The following is a 16,921-nucleotide window of genomic DNA, read 5'->3' as shown; positions in this document are numbered from 1 at the left end:
GTTATTAGAAGGAATTTGGTCCGTACTACATCACGTTTTCCATAGGGTAAAAAATAAAGTCCATCTATAGACATTTAGCACCAGACTCACAGACCTAGCCTGGCTAAAACCTGCAAAATGTCTATAAGAAAAATGGATGGCTTAGATTTCTTGGTTACTTCAGTATAGTAATTACGAGCAAACTGTACAAGTACATGCAACATACAAGCTGGCCTATGTGGAACTAACATACATTATTAAATAACCTTTTTCATCTCTTTTTACAAAACGTGCATGCAGCTTTGAACAGTTCCAAGTCATGCTGCTCTATTTGTGTGATCACAAAATTGAATGGCCTGTAAAAGGAGGGGAAACATATCAATGCACCTGCAGGAATCTGCAGTTGTTCGCACATTTACAGAATATCACAAGGGATTTCAAGGCCAAGAAGAACTCAAATGAATAAAAAGCAAATTGAAATTTGACTTTTTTTTTTCTCCAAAAAGTAAGATATCTTGCGTTAAAAAATCAAGCCTTGTGCTTGCATCAATCTCAAAGAAATGTAAACTAAAATTTGATAAAAACATTAGTAAGTGCAGAATATTTCAACTGGAATTTCCAGTGAAACATTGAACAACTCATACCATGCTCTATCCAGGGCAGACAGGTGTGTCTGAAGCGACACACATCAGAGAAACCTGGGTACAGCTGAAAGTGTCATATGCTCAATCCATTCCTGGTCAACATTTTGGGAATTCAAATATACATTTATACACAGAAACGTAAATATTTCCTCTCCATTTCTAGGAGGAAAATTGCATTACCAGTAACATATTCAATGTCAAAATTAAGACAAAAGCTGCTTTATACCAGTCCCCAGCAGTAGTTGCAGAATTCTTCAAAATTCTTCCATGCAAAACATCATAAACATAAAAGTTATTATATATAATGCAAACATATCTGCTTTTTACAAAGGAAAAGTGGCACTGTGATGATTATTTATTTTTAAGAATATAACTTAGATTGGTCATTTGTTCTGGGTTCCCACGTGAGAAACTTGGAAGTACCAGAACAGAGAAACGATTTGAACTCGCTGGAATCGTAATTGTGGCTGTTGAACACTTTAACGATGCTTACAGAGATATGCTTCAGCCCTTTGTTGTTTGGTTTAGAAAAAGAAAGGAAGGGTCTCTGTTAGCGTTGTGAGGACTTCTACAAAACTAGCAGAATCACATGGCAAAAAACTAGTGGAAGTGACAAGTACAGAAAAACTGCTGAAACACCAGGAAGGTAACACTGCTTGAGGGCTCTCTCAAAATGTGAAAAAATACAACATTGTTAACAGAGTGAGAGCTTCCAGTTTGGGTCATGTTTGACTTAGGTCGAATCTAAAGGTCCCTCTCTCTCTTTTTTTTTTTTTTTTTAATCATTATAAGCATCGGTGATAGCCGCTAATAGATTGGCCATATGTGATAAACCTTTGTTCTGTCAATTTAAGCCATCTCTCGACAAACAGACATATGTTTGGATAACTACTACAAGCAAAAACAGAAGTGATTGTCTCTCTCCAACAGTGTTTTTTGATCATGTGAATATCTGGTTCCAACTGTCATCCTGGGTGATGTTTCTATTAGACAGCACCTGCTACTACGATCTAATGCAGGGAGGCCCAGTTGAACTTTCCAGAGATGACTGGGAAGCCCTGCGTGTCAGGGGAGTCAAGGTTGGATCCACTAGTGATGAAGGTGGAAATAATTTATACCAGCCTATTACCACACTGGACAGATCCAGTTCCTCCAGAAGGATCTGGGCAACTCCCATGAAGCATTTGTGGTCCATTCGGCCATAGTCTCCCCAAACTATTACCTGGAAGAAGATAAAATACAGGTTCAGCATTGTCCCCAATCCCATGCTCATATGTTCACTCCTGCTCTTGTTATGTGTAGCATAAGGAAAATGTTATTCTTAAGGGTGAAAGATTGCTCCCTCTTGTGGGAAAACCTAATGGCAGGACAGGAGCGAGAGTCAACAAAAGAGAAATGTTTAATACAGCCAGACATTTCGCAGGTCTGAAACCACAAGCCACAAGGATGCGTTTGCTGGTATTTATAAAATTAAATGCTTAGTGAGTTGGAATGGGTTTATGCATATTGCTTAAAGTTAAGTAAACACGCAAGTGCTTCTCCAAATTATAGCCTAAAATGGGATTAAGAAGCAACTGACCTGAAGGACTTTACCCTGTGGACTTTCATCAAAAACCAGTGTCTGCTGGTACAAAGGATCAAGGGTCTTCCGTGCAATTCTTGTTTTCTTCTTAGCTATACACGTTCCATTTTCCAATAAATACACTTTGACATACGGAGCTGCAAACAAAACATCATGAGTTTTATGTTTGGACTTAAAAACTTCTACATTGCACATCTGAGCTGGATGACAAATGCCTTAAAAGGAAGCTGAGTGGAGAGAAAATGACACACATTATCTTCACTGTATAATCTGAATACAATTATATTCTTAAAATAAATGACGTGGCCCATAAGAAATCAATTTGATTTTTATAAACTTTGAATGTAATGATCTAAGATGTTACTAACAACAATTATGTTTCATGCATGCCTGTCATTTTAAAAACACTTTCTTTTGCCAGGAATCAACTGTCCCTGTTAGCTACTCTGGAGTCTCTATGCATGTTTAAGGGTCAGAGATATTTAACAAAAATAAGACTTTCATGTTTCATTGAAAGGAATATTTTAAACTAAGTCATTCCAATAACAGACCTTAATTGCTCTTTCATCTTCGGCTCCTAAGGAGGTTGTAAAGAACCATTTTGGCAAAATGTTATCTAAAACAACTGCTCCAGTTGTTTCAGTAAGCAGTGGTTCTGGTAGCAATTATAAATCTCCTCTAACAAAGATTTCTGTAAGTAATTAGAACGTCAAAAAACATCCTTATAAAATGATACAATATTAAATCTCATTCGTTATACAAATTATTGACACTGGCACTAGCACAACCTGCTGTCTTCCTGAAGCACTGTTCCATACAGAAGATCCTGGCATGTGGTGGGTCTGTTAAGCTGTTTGTTCAAAGCACCTTCATCTGTTCTCCATCTCTTGTTTTGACGTGGAACAAACACAAAGGACTTCATCTACATTGACAAAGCCCCTCTGAGATATATGACTTGCCTAAGATACGCAGAAATATTTCTGCAAATGTTCCTTCCAGAACGGATGTTGAGCTGCTGAAAAATCCTTCCTTGGAAGGTGGCATGCAACTGGCAGATGCAAGGTGGTAAAAATTGGACATTGGTAGCAAGGATATCTCCACACACACATTCCTTGTTGATCAGCAAACCAAACAAATGTAAATGGAGTGACAGCTAACGAGGAGCTCAAAAAGTCTCAGATCCCCAGCTCATCAACATATTTCATATTCTTGTTTTCTGTTCATGTATTGTCTTTTTTTTTTTTTTTTTACTTACCTGGGGTAGATTTGGAGCCAGGTTTTTGTGTGAGGCCACGGGCTCTAATGACTTCTACTTCTAATTGGCCCTTTTTATCCACCATTCCAATCTGGATGTCACCTGAGAGGGAGAAGAAAGAAGCCCAGATCTTAGACAAGCAGTGCACCCCAGAAGATAGGGTATGAGAGTGAGAAACGGAAAGACTAGTTTGCTACTAGTCTGCTGTGTTAGTGTGCTTGTCATCTCACCTCCTGATCCCTTTAATTTCCCCATCCTTACACCACGACTAAAAGATATACACTTAGGGAGCACAGTGCCCTCTCTTGGTGTACGGTTTATATCAGAGCTCAGTATTTCTGATCCATGGAAGCAGGCAAATTTACAGCAACACTATGGTATAACCACACCTTTAATTTTGCACTGGCAAATTATCTAGAGACTTCCCACCTAGGACTGTTGCCCCAGCGTGCCAGTCACTGCCATGCGCTGCCCTGGCAGCGGTCCCACAATCAGAGAGCCTAAAACCCAAACTCAAGTTCAGAAATCCCTTCGGCTGGAAGTTTCTGCCTCCAAGGTGAGATGCAAGAGCTGGCAGTCCAAAGGGTCCTTGTCTGATGAAGGAGGAAGGAGAACTGCTGGTAGAGGCTAACGTTGAAACCTTCTTCTGTAACTACAATTGCCTGACTGGATCCTCAGCGCAAGGTGGAGACGCCAGCCACACGAGGCACGCAGGCATAGCACAGCTTCAGAGAATGAGTCCTGCCCCTCAGGAGCTCAAAAGAGGTCTTTTTTCTGCAACAGTCTCCAACAAGCATGGGGGGTGACAATTTTCCTCTTTTTATCAATATTCCACACCCATTTTTGGTGTGAATAAAATGATGCAACGCGTTAAAATAAGAAGCTGCTTTTGTTACTAAATAGTCAAACTTGTTTCCCTGCCTGAGTTCTGACAAATGACATTTCCTGCAGAAAAAGGAAACTGCTTAGTCCGAGACCAAGCACTGTTCTGATCTAGATCAACAAAATGCAAGGGAAGTGAACTATGGGCTGATGCTCAAAAGTGTTCTATCTCTATGGTTTCATATGTCATGGAATCAGCTGGGTAGAAATCTAACAGGCCACTTAGAATAAACAATGCACAGTGTGATGACATGGGCAGCTACGTGACACCTGTGCAAATAAATGAACTATGCATATATCCATGAAACACATGAGTATGTATGTATTTGACATGTAAACTCTGACTGTCTAGAAAAACATACTCACAAATAGATAGTCCTGAACTACAGAATTTGGGGTCTGGATTTAGAAAGACAGCATTTTGAAATTAACTGGGCATGCGATTTTTCAAATGCTTGTCTAATGGTATATTAAAGCAGCGTTTATACCTTGGTATTTGAGGTATGACAGAGCAGCAGGGAACATTTCTTTATCAATCAAACTTTGCTTGAATAAACAGAGCCCTGCGTTGCACTAAAAATAGTTCACAGGAAAATTCCAACAAGCCTTTTTAAGAGCACATCTCTGTATCGCATATCCAAAATAAAACATGCAACAGGGAACCAGAAGGGGGAGCGATAATACAAACATTTTCAAACCATCACTAGTGAAAGGGTACCACATAGAAGGTCTTCTGAAAATTGTTAAAAAGCATGATTGAGTGCTTTTTTGGGGGCCAAAACTTGAGCCTTTAGTAAATAAAGCAGTTCTAAGAGGTGAAAATAAATGTACTACTCAAGTAATCTGCAGAAAAAGATTTAGTTAGAAAAGGATTAAAATAAAGAGATGGAAGAAATCTAGACCCTTACATTCGTACCAGTAGAGCCACTTAGATTTTTATTGGGCAAATCCTCTCACAAATACCTCCTCTTTCAAAATAGTAATAAAAAATATGGATTTAACAAGTTTGGTGCTTATTAATGCACCAGTAAGTAGAAGTTACTTGGACTTACACAGCAGCCCTTGACTTAGGGGGTAACTCAAAGCATTCTCAAGAAAGTTTCTGTCTCCTCCTGCTCACAAGTTGGGAGGGAAACACTCTCTTCTGCAATTTTTCTTTCTGTTTCTCTCTCCTTTTTCAGAAGCGGCTCAGTAGCCTTTCCTGAAGCTGATTCTCCCAAGACAGCTGTACTGAAGCATTGGCCATTTATAATTTCCAGCAGGAGAAGTATGGTTAAAGTAGTGGATCAAGGACTCCTCACTTAGCATCCTAAAGCATGTCAAAAAATTGCTCATATATAAGCAAAAAAAAAAAATAATCAAACCTTTCCCAAGATACCTACACAGCACTGCACTATTGAACACCTTATACACTCATTCTCTGTTCATAACCAAGGTACAGCTAATGCTACTGAAGGGAAATAAATACAGACTGGTCTGGAACACAGAGAAGATCACAGACAGCCCCAGGCAGCTGCTGTAGGAAAGGATTTTGCCTCTTTCATGACAAAGACTGGCTTTATCAGCAACTGATTATTGGGCATTGCAAATTTGGGCAGAAGTTTCACATTCTGGGGTTAGACAAGTGTGATTTGGCCAGGAACTGTCTGTCACATCCAATATAATCTGTGGAAAGTAAATACAAACTCTGAACAGCTGAGATTTTGCAGTGAGCTACAATTGGAGAAGCCACAATAATTTTGAGTGGGAAGTGCAACCCCTATCTTCAAATTGCAAATGAGATTAGCTGACACCTCAAATGGAGCAAATACTGTTTCTCATCTCATTTTGGATGCTAGCGTGCTAGGAATATCAGTGACTGCATATGGGACCTTCATGTTTCCAGTGAAGGAAGCCACTTTGTAAAAGTCTTTTTGGTGCTGTAGTCTGGCAGTGTGTGCATTAGTCAATTGGCTTATTATTCATTTAACAGAGAAGAACATATTATTCTTACCCATGGCAGGGGTTGCTAGCGTTTGTCGGCCTACTAACTGTGCAGGTCCAAGTCCGTCGAGGAAATCACTAAACTGACTGTCAGCGCCCAGCCGTACTCCAGGAAATATTAAGCTGAAAACAAAATAAAAGCTGATTAAGCATAAGAACAGGATTAATTTCTATTGTCCTACAGTATTTACCTCAAAATTATGCCTGATACAAAGCAAGCACCTCAGGATGTGCAACCACAAATTGTTCTGCAGCATCAGGAACGAGCCGTCTCCCGTGGACCCCAAAGAAGTGTAGTGAAATTCTGCACATGGGCCCAAAGTAGTCCATAAAACAGTTCTGGCTAAGGAGTTCTCTAGGTGAGAGCCTAGTGAAGAGCCTGACAAGTGAATAAACTATGAGTGACCTTGTATGAGAAAACATAAAAAGCCTCATGAACTTTAATAGTCTATCCTTCTTCACTCTTGAATGCTTGATTTGCCTTGTAATACTGTTTGGTATCTATACATACATCCAAGCCCCATCCATATCGGTTAGAACAAAAAGGGAAAACAGCTGAATACACTAAATTGATCTGATTGCTGCAGCTGTTTAATGAAGCAGTAAACTGGCAGGTAGTAGTAGTGTTGATTAGAGCTAATGCCACTCACTAGCCAAAATATTCTGGTAGCCACATCTGGATCTACAGTTGGTACCCACCCCTTTTTCAGGACACAAACTGAACTGTAATACATCAGCACAGGATATATGGAAACATTCCAGGTCAGGCTGGACGGGGCTCTGAGCAACCTGATCGAGTTGAACATGTCCCTGCTCACTGCAGTGGGGTTGGACTAGATGAGCTTTAAAGGTCCCTTCCAGCCCAAACCATTCTATGATTCTATGATATGTGCTTTTCCAAGCTGCTTTCTTGTATTCCAGGATCTCCACTTTTTAATAGATATACAGTCTCCAAACAATAACAAAAGAAACTAACAAAAAAAAAAAAAAAGAGAGAGAGAAAGAATGATCCATGGTGGGGAGACTCAGCTTTGACTTCCTCATCACAATTATGAGGAACAGAAGAACAGACTTTGAACCAAGTCTAGATAGCATCTTACCCAGCAGGCCATCCACCACTCCGTATCTGCTTGGCCCTCAAAGGAAATTCCCTGTTAGACTGGAGAAAATGATAACAAAACTTCCCAATAAAATTTGATTTCCACAGATCAGGCTTATGTGCTCCAGTCACTCATTTCACACTGAAAACTCTTTGCAAACCCCAGTTCGTTGGATAGGAAAAGCCCATTCCTCTCTTCAAGACTAATTGATTTTACTATGCTTGCCTAAGTGACTGCCTGTAACTAAAGCTGGCCAGAAAATATCAGCACAGTGCTTTTCATTAGAACACTCTGATTTACCAAAAGGTAAGCTTTTCACATAAGTTTAATTTTAAGAAATCTTTTTTTTAAGAAGGTTTCTTTAGATGGAGGAGGAAAAGAACCTCAAGGTCTCCAGTTCAACCGTGAGCCCACCAGTCACAGCATTCACCTAACCTCGAGATGCAGCTTCAAGCCCACCCCTCCTGACAAGGCACACAGTCTGCTTCTCTCCCCAGAAGCACTACTCGTTCACTCTTGCCCCTGCTATGAAAAATTATTTGCTCATTTCTTTGGCCTTTCCCCCCCAAACATGTTACATTTTCCTATGGAATGACTAACAACATTGAAAATGTTCACTTGAGAGCATTCTCACTTTTCAGACACCTGAAGGTTATGAAGTACACATTCACCTTAAAGTGTATTAATTCTGATTCATTAACTCCAGATATGGGCCAAGCAGAAGAATGCAACATGGTACCTGGGGTACGTACTGTAGGAATCTGCTTTCTCAGCTGAGCTACACATTAATCGGTCTCATGAAATGCAGGATGAGGCATGATACTGCCAATAAACTATGTGATCCTGGAAGTAAAGTCAGTATGATAATGTACACACACACAAGGAAGGAAAAGTAGCCTGTGCAAACTTAAGCATTTCCTAATTGTTATGATTACCCATCTGCAATAATGTCAAGAGTGAACTGCAGACAAAATACTACTAAAACGAGCAAAGTCAAGCTCTCGCTGATTTTGATGGGAATCTCACAAGAGACAGGAAAATCCTTGCAAACAGCTTCGCTATTCTGAATACAATGTGCTACCAAAAACTGATTCCTGCTCACACTAGAAATAACATCTGAAGTTAAAGGTGACATGTTTGAAACATTCTAATGTTTGAAAAAGGTCCAGAAGAAGGAGGGAGAGAGGGAGAGGATTTTAGGATCAGGTGGCACAGTGCATGTACCCCTGATTATATGATGCAGTTGTGCGCCTTTCCTTCCACCTTGCAGCTGCGTCCAACTTATGTTCTACAAATAAGCCAGTGATGCAAGTAGGGGAAGTGATTAAAGAGTAGAAAATTGTTTTATTGGTCATCTTTCTTACAAGAATCTCTGTGTTTAACATTTTTCATTCACTGCAATCTAAACCCAGAGCTGCTGTAACTAACATTGTTCTACCAAACTCATGCAAGTTTGCAGAGCATCTGAGGATTTGATCTATAGCTAAATCACAGAATCATAGAAAAACAGAAGACTTCAGAGAGTTTTCTAAGCCACAAAGAACAGAGCCCTCTGGTATCCCTTTTGCCTATGGCATTGTGGCCTGTTTAAGAAACGTTTCTCTTCCTTCATTGCAGCAAGATATATTTAACTGTTTCACCTGAGTTTTGTTACCTGCCTCCTTTGGCCCATTCTCCTGGGCTTCCCTTCAGAGCCACTGTTTGATATTGGTGGTGGTCTCACTTCACTGGCCTCACTGTTTCTTTACTCTTGCCAGAGATTGGAATAGGGACGTGGAGATCAGGGTCAGTGTTTAAGGCTAAGGTCAAGTGCGAACTGGGTTTGCAGTCAGGTTTGCAAACCTGCATTGAGGTTTGCAACCTCAACGAAGTTGAGGTATACTGAGGAACAGGAATCAACCAGAAGAGCTGGTAACTCTATTAAACCAGAAGTCTGGGACAGAAATATAGTGAAAAGTTAGGGAGCCAGTGCCAAAAGTATGGATCAAAAAAGCAGGACAAACATGGTCAGATGTGAAGAAATCTATTGTATGAGAGCCCTGAGAGAGGTAAGGAGAATTGTCAGAGGCAGAACTGGTGCTGGAACAAGAGATGGGGAGCAGGCACAGGAGCTAAGGAGGCAGAAATAAGACATAAGATGCAGATCGCGTGACTACCACCTTGTGATAGCTCACTTTACCTTGAAGGTGGACCTAGTTCTAAAGGATAATTTTCAAACTAAGTCCCGCTATGCACACCCAGCCTGCCATATGTCCCAATAAGAAGCAAGCACACTTGCTCTCTTCACTGCCTTACTCAGAGACTGATTCTCAAGTCAACAATTTCAGGCTCTACCTTGCAGTTTCTGTCCTTCAGATGCCCGCTGTGACCTCTAGATCCAGACCTTGGCTGCCCCAGCCTTGCCAAATCTGTTTACACACTCTGAGGGTGGAGCAGAGGATTAAGCTGTTCCCCTGAAAAGATCATCACTGTCAGTGCTGGGCTCCCACCTCTCCCATACTGCTAACCAGGGAAACAGGCTCCCCCAGCTCCACCTTAGCAGGGTCCAGTTTACTGGGCCCTTTTCCTCCACGGCGAGTGACTGGTGCCTTACAGACTGACACTGCAGCACAAAGAAAGGAAGGATGGCAGGATGGAGTGTTGAAAGAATAAAGGTAATGCCCTATCATAGAATCAGAGTGGGAAAAATACTGGGATATTTTACTCTTGTCCTTCACTCTTCATCTGATGCTTATTTACTCTGAGTTATTCATGATAGAGCCTGTTTTCTTACATGGCTCTTGCAATCCTTAGATTTGTCAAAGAATCATAGAACGGTTTGGGTTGGAAGGGACCTTAAAGACCATCTAGTTCCAACCCCCCTGCCATGGGCAGGGACACCTTCCACTAGATCAGGTTGCTCAAAAGCCCATCCAACCTGGCCTTGAACATTTCCAATGATGGGACACCCATAAGTTCTCCGGGCAACCTGTTCCAGTGCCTCACCACCCTCATTGTAAAAAAATGAGGGTGGTGAGATCATCTGGTGATGAAGAAACTGCACCTTTACACAGCTCCTTGCCACCACCATGGCTGCCCCTGGCTCTTCGTGCCTTGTACAATGTGCAATAGCAATTGTGGTAACACGGTAAGCATATAAAAAGATGAAGACAAATCTCCCATTTTTTCTAGGTCTACAGGGTGCAATTTGCCTACCCCTGGCTTTTTCTTTTGTGGGGAGGCATCTTCTAAGAATTTCCCAGTGACCACTGTGCCCTGGCACACAGGGTAGAGTCCCACTGAGAGCTGTGAGGCTGGACTATTCACGCACACTTTTGTGTCAGATCTGCCTTTGTTCTCCTTTCCTACATATTGAGTCAGTCAGCAGTGAATGAAAACAGCTGCCCATTCCCCACCATTGTCTGCCTGATTTCAGCTGATGGGGCAGCTGGACTCTGGGTTTACAGTTCTCAATAAGAGACTTGGACCAACTCCAGACTAAACTTTCTTTGTATATAGTATTACTGAACAGAGTTTCATATCACAGGGATTTACATACAACATCTGAAGTTTAACTCTGAGTTAATCCAAACATAACTCAAAGAAAAAGTACCCCTATGTTTTGTTTTGAATAATGCGGTCTGAATTTAGTTGTCTTTTGATGAACAAAATGCCTCACCGGATGACAGGGAAAATGTGAATCCTTAAGAAGTCCTCTCTCAATTTCAGTTTTCAAGACATTTGTGTTACATGCCTAAAATAGTTCAGTTTCGCAAACGTTTCAAGAGGAAGAATCTGTACACAGAGCTATCCCCTTCAGTCAGAGCTGGGACCTCTGTCCACATGCCAAGTTTTCTGACAAAGACAAGAAACTTCTCCTACATTGCTGATGTTTTTAATGCCACTTACTTGCCCTCAGAGCTGTAACTATTTATGCTGCCGTCAGTGGATTCCCGACTTGGCTGTCGAACCATACGACTTCTCATCTCTGCTGCCATTCCTGTCTCTGTGCTTCTCTGTATCGTGCTCTTTAGCTTCTTGTTGCCAGCCTCTGAAAGCAGAGAAAAAGAAGCAATAGTTAGAATAACAACTTAGAGCAAAGCCTTTCCTTGCAGTTTTCCCCCAACAACAGTGATCTGACTTGACCATTACTATTTAATAATACAACAGATTATTCTGATCAAAGAAGGAATCTCTCCTCTTCAGTTGCAAACTGGCAATGGCTTCTCTTTAAAAGGGATGCAACCTGCAGATCTTCATTAGGGCAAACTGTTAGAAATTAGGTGTCTTATTAATGACCTTTACACAGTTGGAATGTAGACAGGATGACTGTGATAGTGCCTGCTAACCATATACTTGGTAAGGTGTCTCTAGCCACCTTGTTAGTTAGGTTGGGTGACTACAAAAGGAAGTTACAACTCTCAGAAAAAAAGAGGCGAAAAAAATCTTTCATGCATTCCACAGAAAAATGTTAACTACTAAAATACTTAGTATCAAAAATATAATAAGGTGTTTTGACTCAGCAAAATCGTACTTTTCACCACAGAAATTCTTCAAAGTAAACAGTGAGCTTTACATAACTTCTGATCTCAGCACTTCCTAAGCAGAATTAACTCCTGGAGAATTTGTTTGGGAGACGACGGACTTCACAGTCTAAGCTTGCAACCAAACACTACTGAGTAAGGTAAATCTTGTGAAATTCTTTAAAGACTCAATCCATTTGGAAAAGCTTCCATCACACATTCTTTAAAATGCAATTTGTGTTCCACCTGGAAGGTTTCATGTTACCCTTGCGCAAGGAGAGCTTCCAGTCCTTTACAGGGGTGGTTATGGGCTCAAGGTGCAATGGTCGATCAAAGAATTCTGCTGTTGCATGACAGAAATTGTGCTTCTAGATGATGCTAATTGCTCTCAGAGATCTATAATTGAAATACTTCCACCAAAGTCTCTGTGTGATGTAATAGCATGTGCTGACTTCAAACTCAGTGTCCTGTTCTTTTGCATTTAGTTCAGCCTATCATTCAATGGGTAACATTAGTTTCTCTCAGGAAGTAATAGATTTGACAAAGTTCCACGTAAGCGCATGCAGAAACATTCTTCTCCTGCATTTGTCCCTTCATTTCAGTGCTCCTTCATTTGCTCTCTGCAAAGTCTGTGCTTCCTTTTCACAGTCTGCTCAGGGGAACATCTGAAAAAATCAGTGTTTCTTCCACTTCCACCTGCTGTGGACTGGATTGGTCTGAAAAATTTTTCACCTTCCTGTTTCACATGGACACCGCTGATGTTTAAAGCTGACAGATCTTGACTTTTCTTCACATAAAAGTTATGGCTTTGGTAGCCCCGCGACATCCATTGCTCAGGGTGTTTAACCGTTCTGCGGAGAACAGCTCACGCTTGCTCTTTGGGTCTGCAGAGCTGGTGGTGGGCAAGGAGAAATCACACGACAGAGCAGCTCCCCCTCCCCGAGTTATCACAGTAACCTCTCCAGAGCTAGCAGAGAGACAGCAAACATGGCCAAAGTGAAAAAGAAAGAATTCGTATATTGGGCTTAGAGCAGAGAGACATCAGCACAGCAAAAGGAGCTGTGGTTTTCCTCTTATGCCTTCTGGAGGTTTGTTTACCTATGGCCACCCAGAAGCAGAGAAACTGCTGAGCAGAAGAAATCAGCTATTTCCACAGATCCTTTACTCCTTTCTGAGGTCAACAGCTCTGAGGTTTTGCTGTGGGCCACTGCAACTCATCCAAATTCCCGGTCCTTGGTCAGCTGAAAAGGCATTTTTCAGTGCTGCTAAACTTGAGTAGAGTAGGCTGGACAAGGTACACCAGGCAGACCAGGTTCTGCCTGTGGACAGTGCAGGTGGCTGTGGAAGGTATTTGCTGGAACTTCAGTGACTCCATATGTAGAAAATCAAATGCTACATTTTGGACCTGAGCTTTATCTTTAAAAATAGATGGTGTGTCCAGCACATCAACGCTGAAAGGTAAGCTGAGCATCAAAAATGAATCAAAAGGCAGCCTAGGAAGCATAGCCCATGTGCAGAGCCCTACAGCAAAGCAGGACTCTCATTTTCAGTAGCTACGCATTTGCCACCCATATTGTTTTGGGCTTCTCTCTCTTGCTGGGACCTGTCCGAAAGTTTCCATCTGCTTCCATCTGCTCCTACAAAGTGGGTGAGTTTATGTGGTTTACCCCCTGCCTTCTTTTCCGGAGCCAGCCAGATCAGGCAGCATGAGCAGAAGGATATAACATGGTAGAGCCTGAAATGTGGGTGGCTGAATAGGGTTGCCTGTGAGTATTCACGGCTCAGGAAATGGGAGCGATGGGACACTAAAGGTAGCTACAAGATCATCATGACCTTGGCACAAATTGGGAAAGAGATGTTGCTCTGGACCACCTGGACAACATGGTGGGTGCTGGAACTTAGGGATTTGAACCAGGCTGAAGAACATATTCATAGAAATAACCACTGTACAAAATATCCATTGATGACATTACAGAAATGAATATTTTAGCTTTGAGCCACAGCAGAGATTGAAAATAGCAAGTGGTTTTTTCAGAAAGAGTAGTTTTATATTATCATGGATAATGTCCATGTTGCTGCTTGAACATACTTCTTTGCTGCACAGGTTTTAAATGCACAGACCACGAAGTAGGAATCCTCGTGCATGGCCATAAGCAAGTCCACAACCTTGTCTTGCTGTGCTGCAAATACCAGACTGTCTTTTTCCAAACGTTTTTCAAGTCACTGTTCTCTGTCTTACTCTGCTGGATTCCACCTCTTTTTTTTTCTTGTCAACATTTTTTTCAGGTTGAAAATTAAAAAAAATTCTTTTGCCTCCTCTTGTAAGTGCTACTAGTATTCACATTTCCTGGGAAAACTAGAGTCCTCCTGCATATTTCGCTGTACAACCTCAGTCTTAATATTCTGTAGTACGATCAGAAATATAACATAAAAGTAACCCAAGACAGAATGGTAAAATACCTCAAGAGTTCTATGGCATAAAGGGAATCACTTTTGCCCATGACTAAGAACCGAAACACATGTTGCACAGGTTTTGGATGTTTTAACCTTGGTCGGTTATGCAGATCATATTTTTTTCATCCACTTATAGCACAAAAAGTAATGAGAACAGTTTGTCTTGTTGGTGTACTCCTGTAAACTTCTCAGCAAAACCTAGTTCTGCAAGGGAGGGCAGTGGTTAGCATACAGCGGAGTTGGGAACTGCTGTTATTTCTAAAGCCGCCCCAGTAATACGAAGTCACACTTTGGGGTTCAACTTCCAGTCCTGCCTTAACTGCACAATGAAATACAGAATCCGAACAACTACCAGTGTTTCTCCTGTTCTTGATAATGTGTTCTTTTTAAAACTTTCATTTTCATCTGGTATTACTTTTAATCTAGCAGTTCTGCATATATCTTTGGAATGCTGCCTTTATACGAACAGTACAAGTTCGTAAAATATTTAAGTTCAATATCTATGATATTGAGAAGATTTGCTACTCTTGCCTGGTTATCTATTGGAAAATGCTTGGTCCTGCTTCTGATTTTTATCAGTTTGGTATGTACTATTAAATTTTATAATACATTACAGTTATTTGCCTGCACTGTGTAAATTACACTATATTCATTGTGCAGACTGAAGATAAACTGTCCCTATACTGAATACCATTTAGGTGCAAAATTTACTCCAAAATGGCCTGTATGCTTCTGTCTGCTGTGTCAGTTATGTAAGGCTTTCTGCAAGCAGAAATGCAGATTGATGCGTATAAATTGCATGTAAACATATAGTTTAACAGGTACAAGCCAGAGAAAGACTATTATAGAGCAATTGTGATGAACATTTTTGCAGATTTAATAACTGATGCAAAAGGATCATAAAGCAGCCATCTGCAGCTACAAAACGTACACAGCTTGTAAGCATTTTGCAATTCATCAACAGCCTCGTTTTAGCACTCCTGCTACAACACACTGCTGCGTGTGTGCAATGTGCTATTTCAGTCTACGTATTGTAAATATAGCCTGTAGGGATTTTTTTGTGGTCTGACAAGAAACTGGTCCCTAATTGTGGTTTGCTCAGACAGAAGTAAAATAATGGAGATCCTGATCTAAGTAATGATGAAGAGCAAAAAGCAAGCTCGTTAGTGTATGCGCTGTCTCACATTTGCGCAAAATATCAATGCAGTTGATGTGTCCCCAATTTCTGTACCTCCTCATCACCTTCAAGTATAGCAGCCAGGAAACACCATTGACACCAGAATTATATTAGCGAGAAAGGGTCAGTGATAGTATCTATGGAATTAAGACGGCCTACTGGAGATACCTGAAGGCTAGCTTTACGTTTCTAAAGGCATCCAATTCAGAGATGACAAAGCCAGGACAAATGGCCCAAAACGACTTGAATCCATGAATGCTCTTAGCGAAGGTAAGTTGCACATGGCGTCACCATTGGCCTGGCTTTGTCACTGGTGATTTAGTCAGTAGGACAGTGTTAGAGATCTCTGCAGGGCAGAAGACGACAATCCTGACATGGTCTTCTATGTACTGCCTATAGGGAGAGGTGCCTTGAGCGAGCATTGCCCAGAATCATACCTGAGGGCAACTGGTTGGTTAGCACCAAAAAAAGAAATTTACACACATGCAGCACCTGGGTACGTGGCATGGAAAATTCGTGACTTGTTCAAAAGAACACTCCAGAGAACAAAGCATACACCACTGCTAAATCCAGTAATGAAAGGGCTAATAAGAAGGGTACTAATACTCAATGTCATTGCATGACTCAAGGGCAAATTATTCACGGTATCAAGCACGCTCATGCATCCAAAGGAAGCCTAAAAGGACTACAGCTCCAAGCCAGCTCTGACTGAAACCTGGCAGGACTGTGACCATATTGTTGGTTTGCACACCGACTGTGCGAGACACCACCAAGATCACGCCAACTGGAATAGTAAGGGTCATCCTCAATTCAAAGAACTATAAAAAGAAAAGCCAAGGGGCACATTTCCTTCTGGTCCTTTCTGACGTGCTACTGATTTTACAACCTCAAATTTAGCTGCTGGGAGACCTGCTGAGTTACAAGTTCTGCAGCATCCCACTCACTCTGCATGTAGCACTTTCGAACAACAACAAAATGTATTTACACATGAATTGACAAAGCGCCCTTTGGCTTTAGTCCTAAAACAGAGAAAGAAAAGAAGAAATGATTCAAACAGCATTTTCTTTTACGTGTGTACATCTCAGATGAACTCAGCAGTAGATTGATTGCAAAGATTGAAAATACGTAGTGACTATGGACAGAAGATAAATAGTAAAAAATATGACCTTTAAATACAAATGTTTCCTAGACTTCATATTCCACAATACTCCACTCTATTTTCCATTTTGTGTATTCTGCTATGCTCTCCTGAATATATAATGCTGTTTATAAAAAGACATCTGAAATATTGTAGTAATGATCTTCTAAATGTTTCCTCCACCTATCACACAATATATTCAAAGAAAGGAGAATGCTGTTCATA

General features: G+C 41.0%; 1 protein-coding gene across 4 annotated transcripts in view; it reads right to left on the bottom strand.

The window, feature by feature from the left end:
• Positions 1–1,393: 1,393 nt before the first annotated feature.
• RIMS1 (regulating synaptic membrane exocytosis 1) overlaps positions 1,394–16,921 on the bottom strand; it is a 329,877-nt gene continuing 314,349 nt past the window's right edge. For all 4 annotated transcript variants that reach the window (XM_075046444.1, XM_075046446.1, XM_075046445.1 and 1 more), the window contains 5 exons: positions 11,314–11,455; positions 6,336–6,448; positions 3,461–3,562; positions 2,203–2,342; positions 1,394–1,845 (listed from right to left, as the gene is read on the bottom strand). In XM_075046444.1, coding sequence (XP_074902545.1) covers positions 1,627–1,845; positions 2,203–2,342; positions 3,461–3,562; positions 6,336–6,448; positions 11,314–11,455 — 716 coding nt within the window. In that variant the 3' untranslated portion in view covers positions 1,394–1,626. The remainder of the gene's footprint in view (positions 1,846–2,202; positions 2,343–3,460; positions 3,563–6,335; positions 6,449–11,313; positions 11,456–16,921) is intronic.

The sequence above is a fragment of the Buteo buteo genome, chromosome 15 (genome assembly GCF_964188355.1).
Source record: "Buteo buteo chromosome 15, bButBut1.hap1.1, whole genome shotgun sequence".
NCBI lineage: Eukaryota > Metazoa > Chordata > Aves > Accipitriformes > Accipitridae > Buteo > Buteo buteo.
This window is presented reverse-complemented; position numbering and strand designations above follow the sequence as displayed.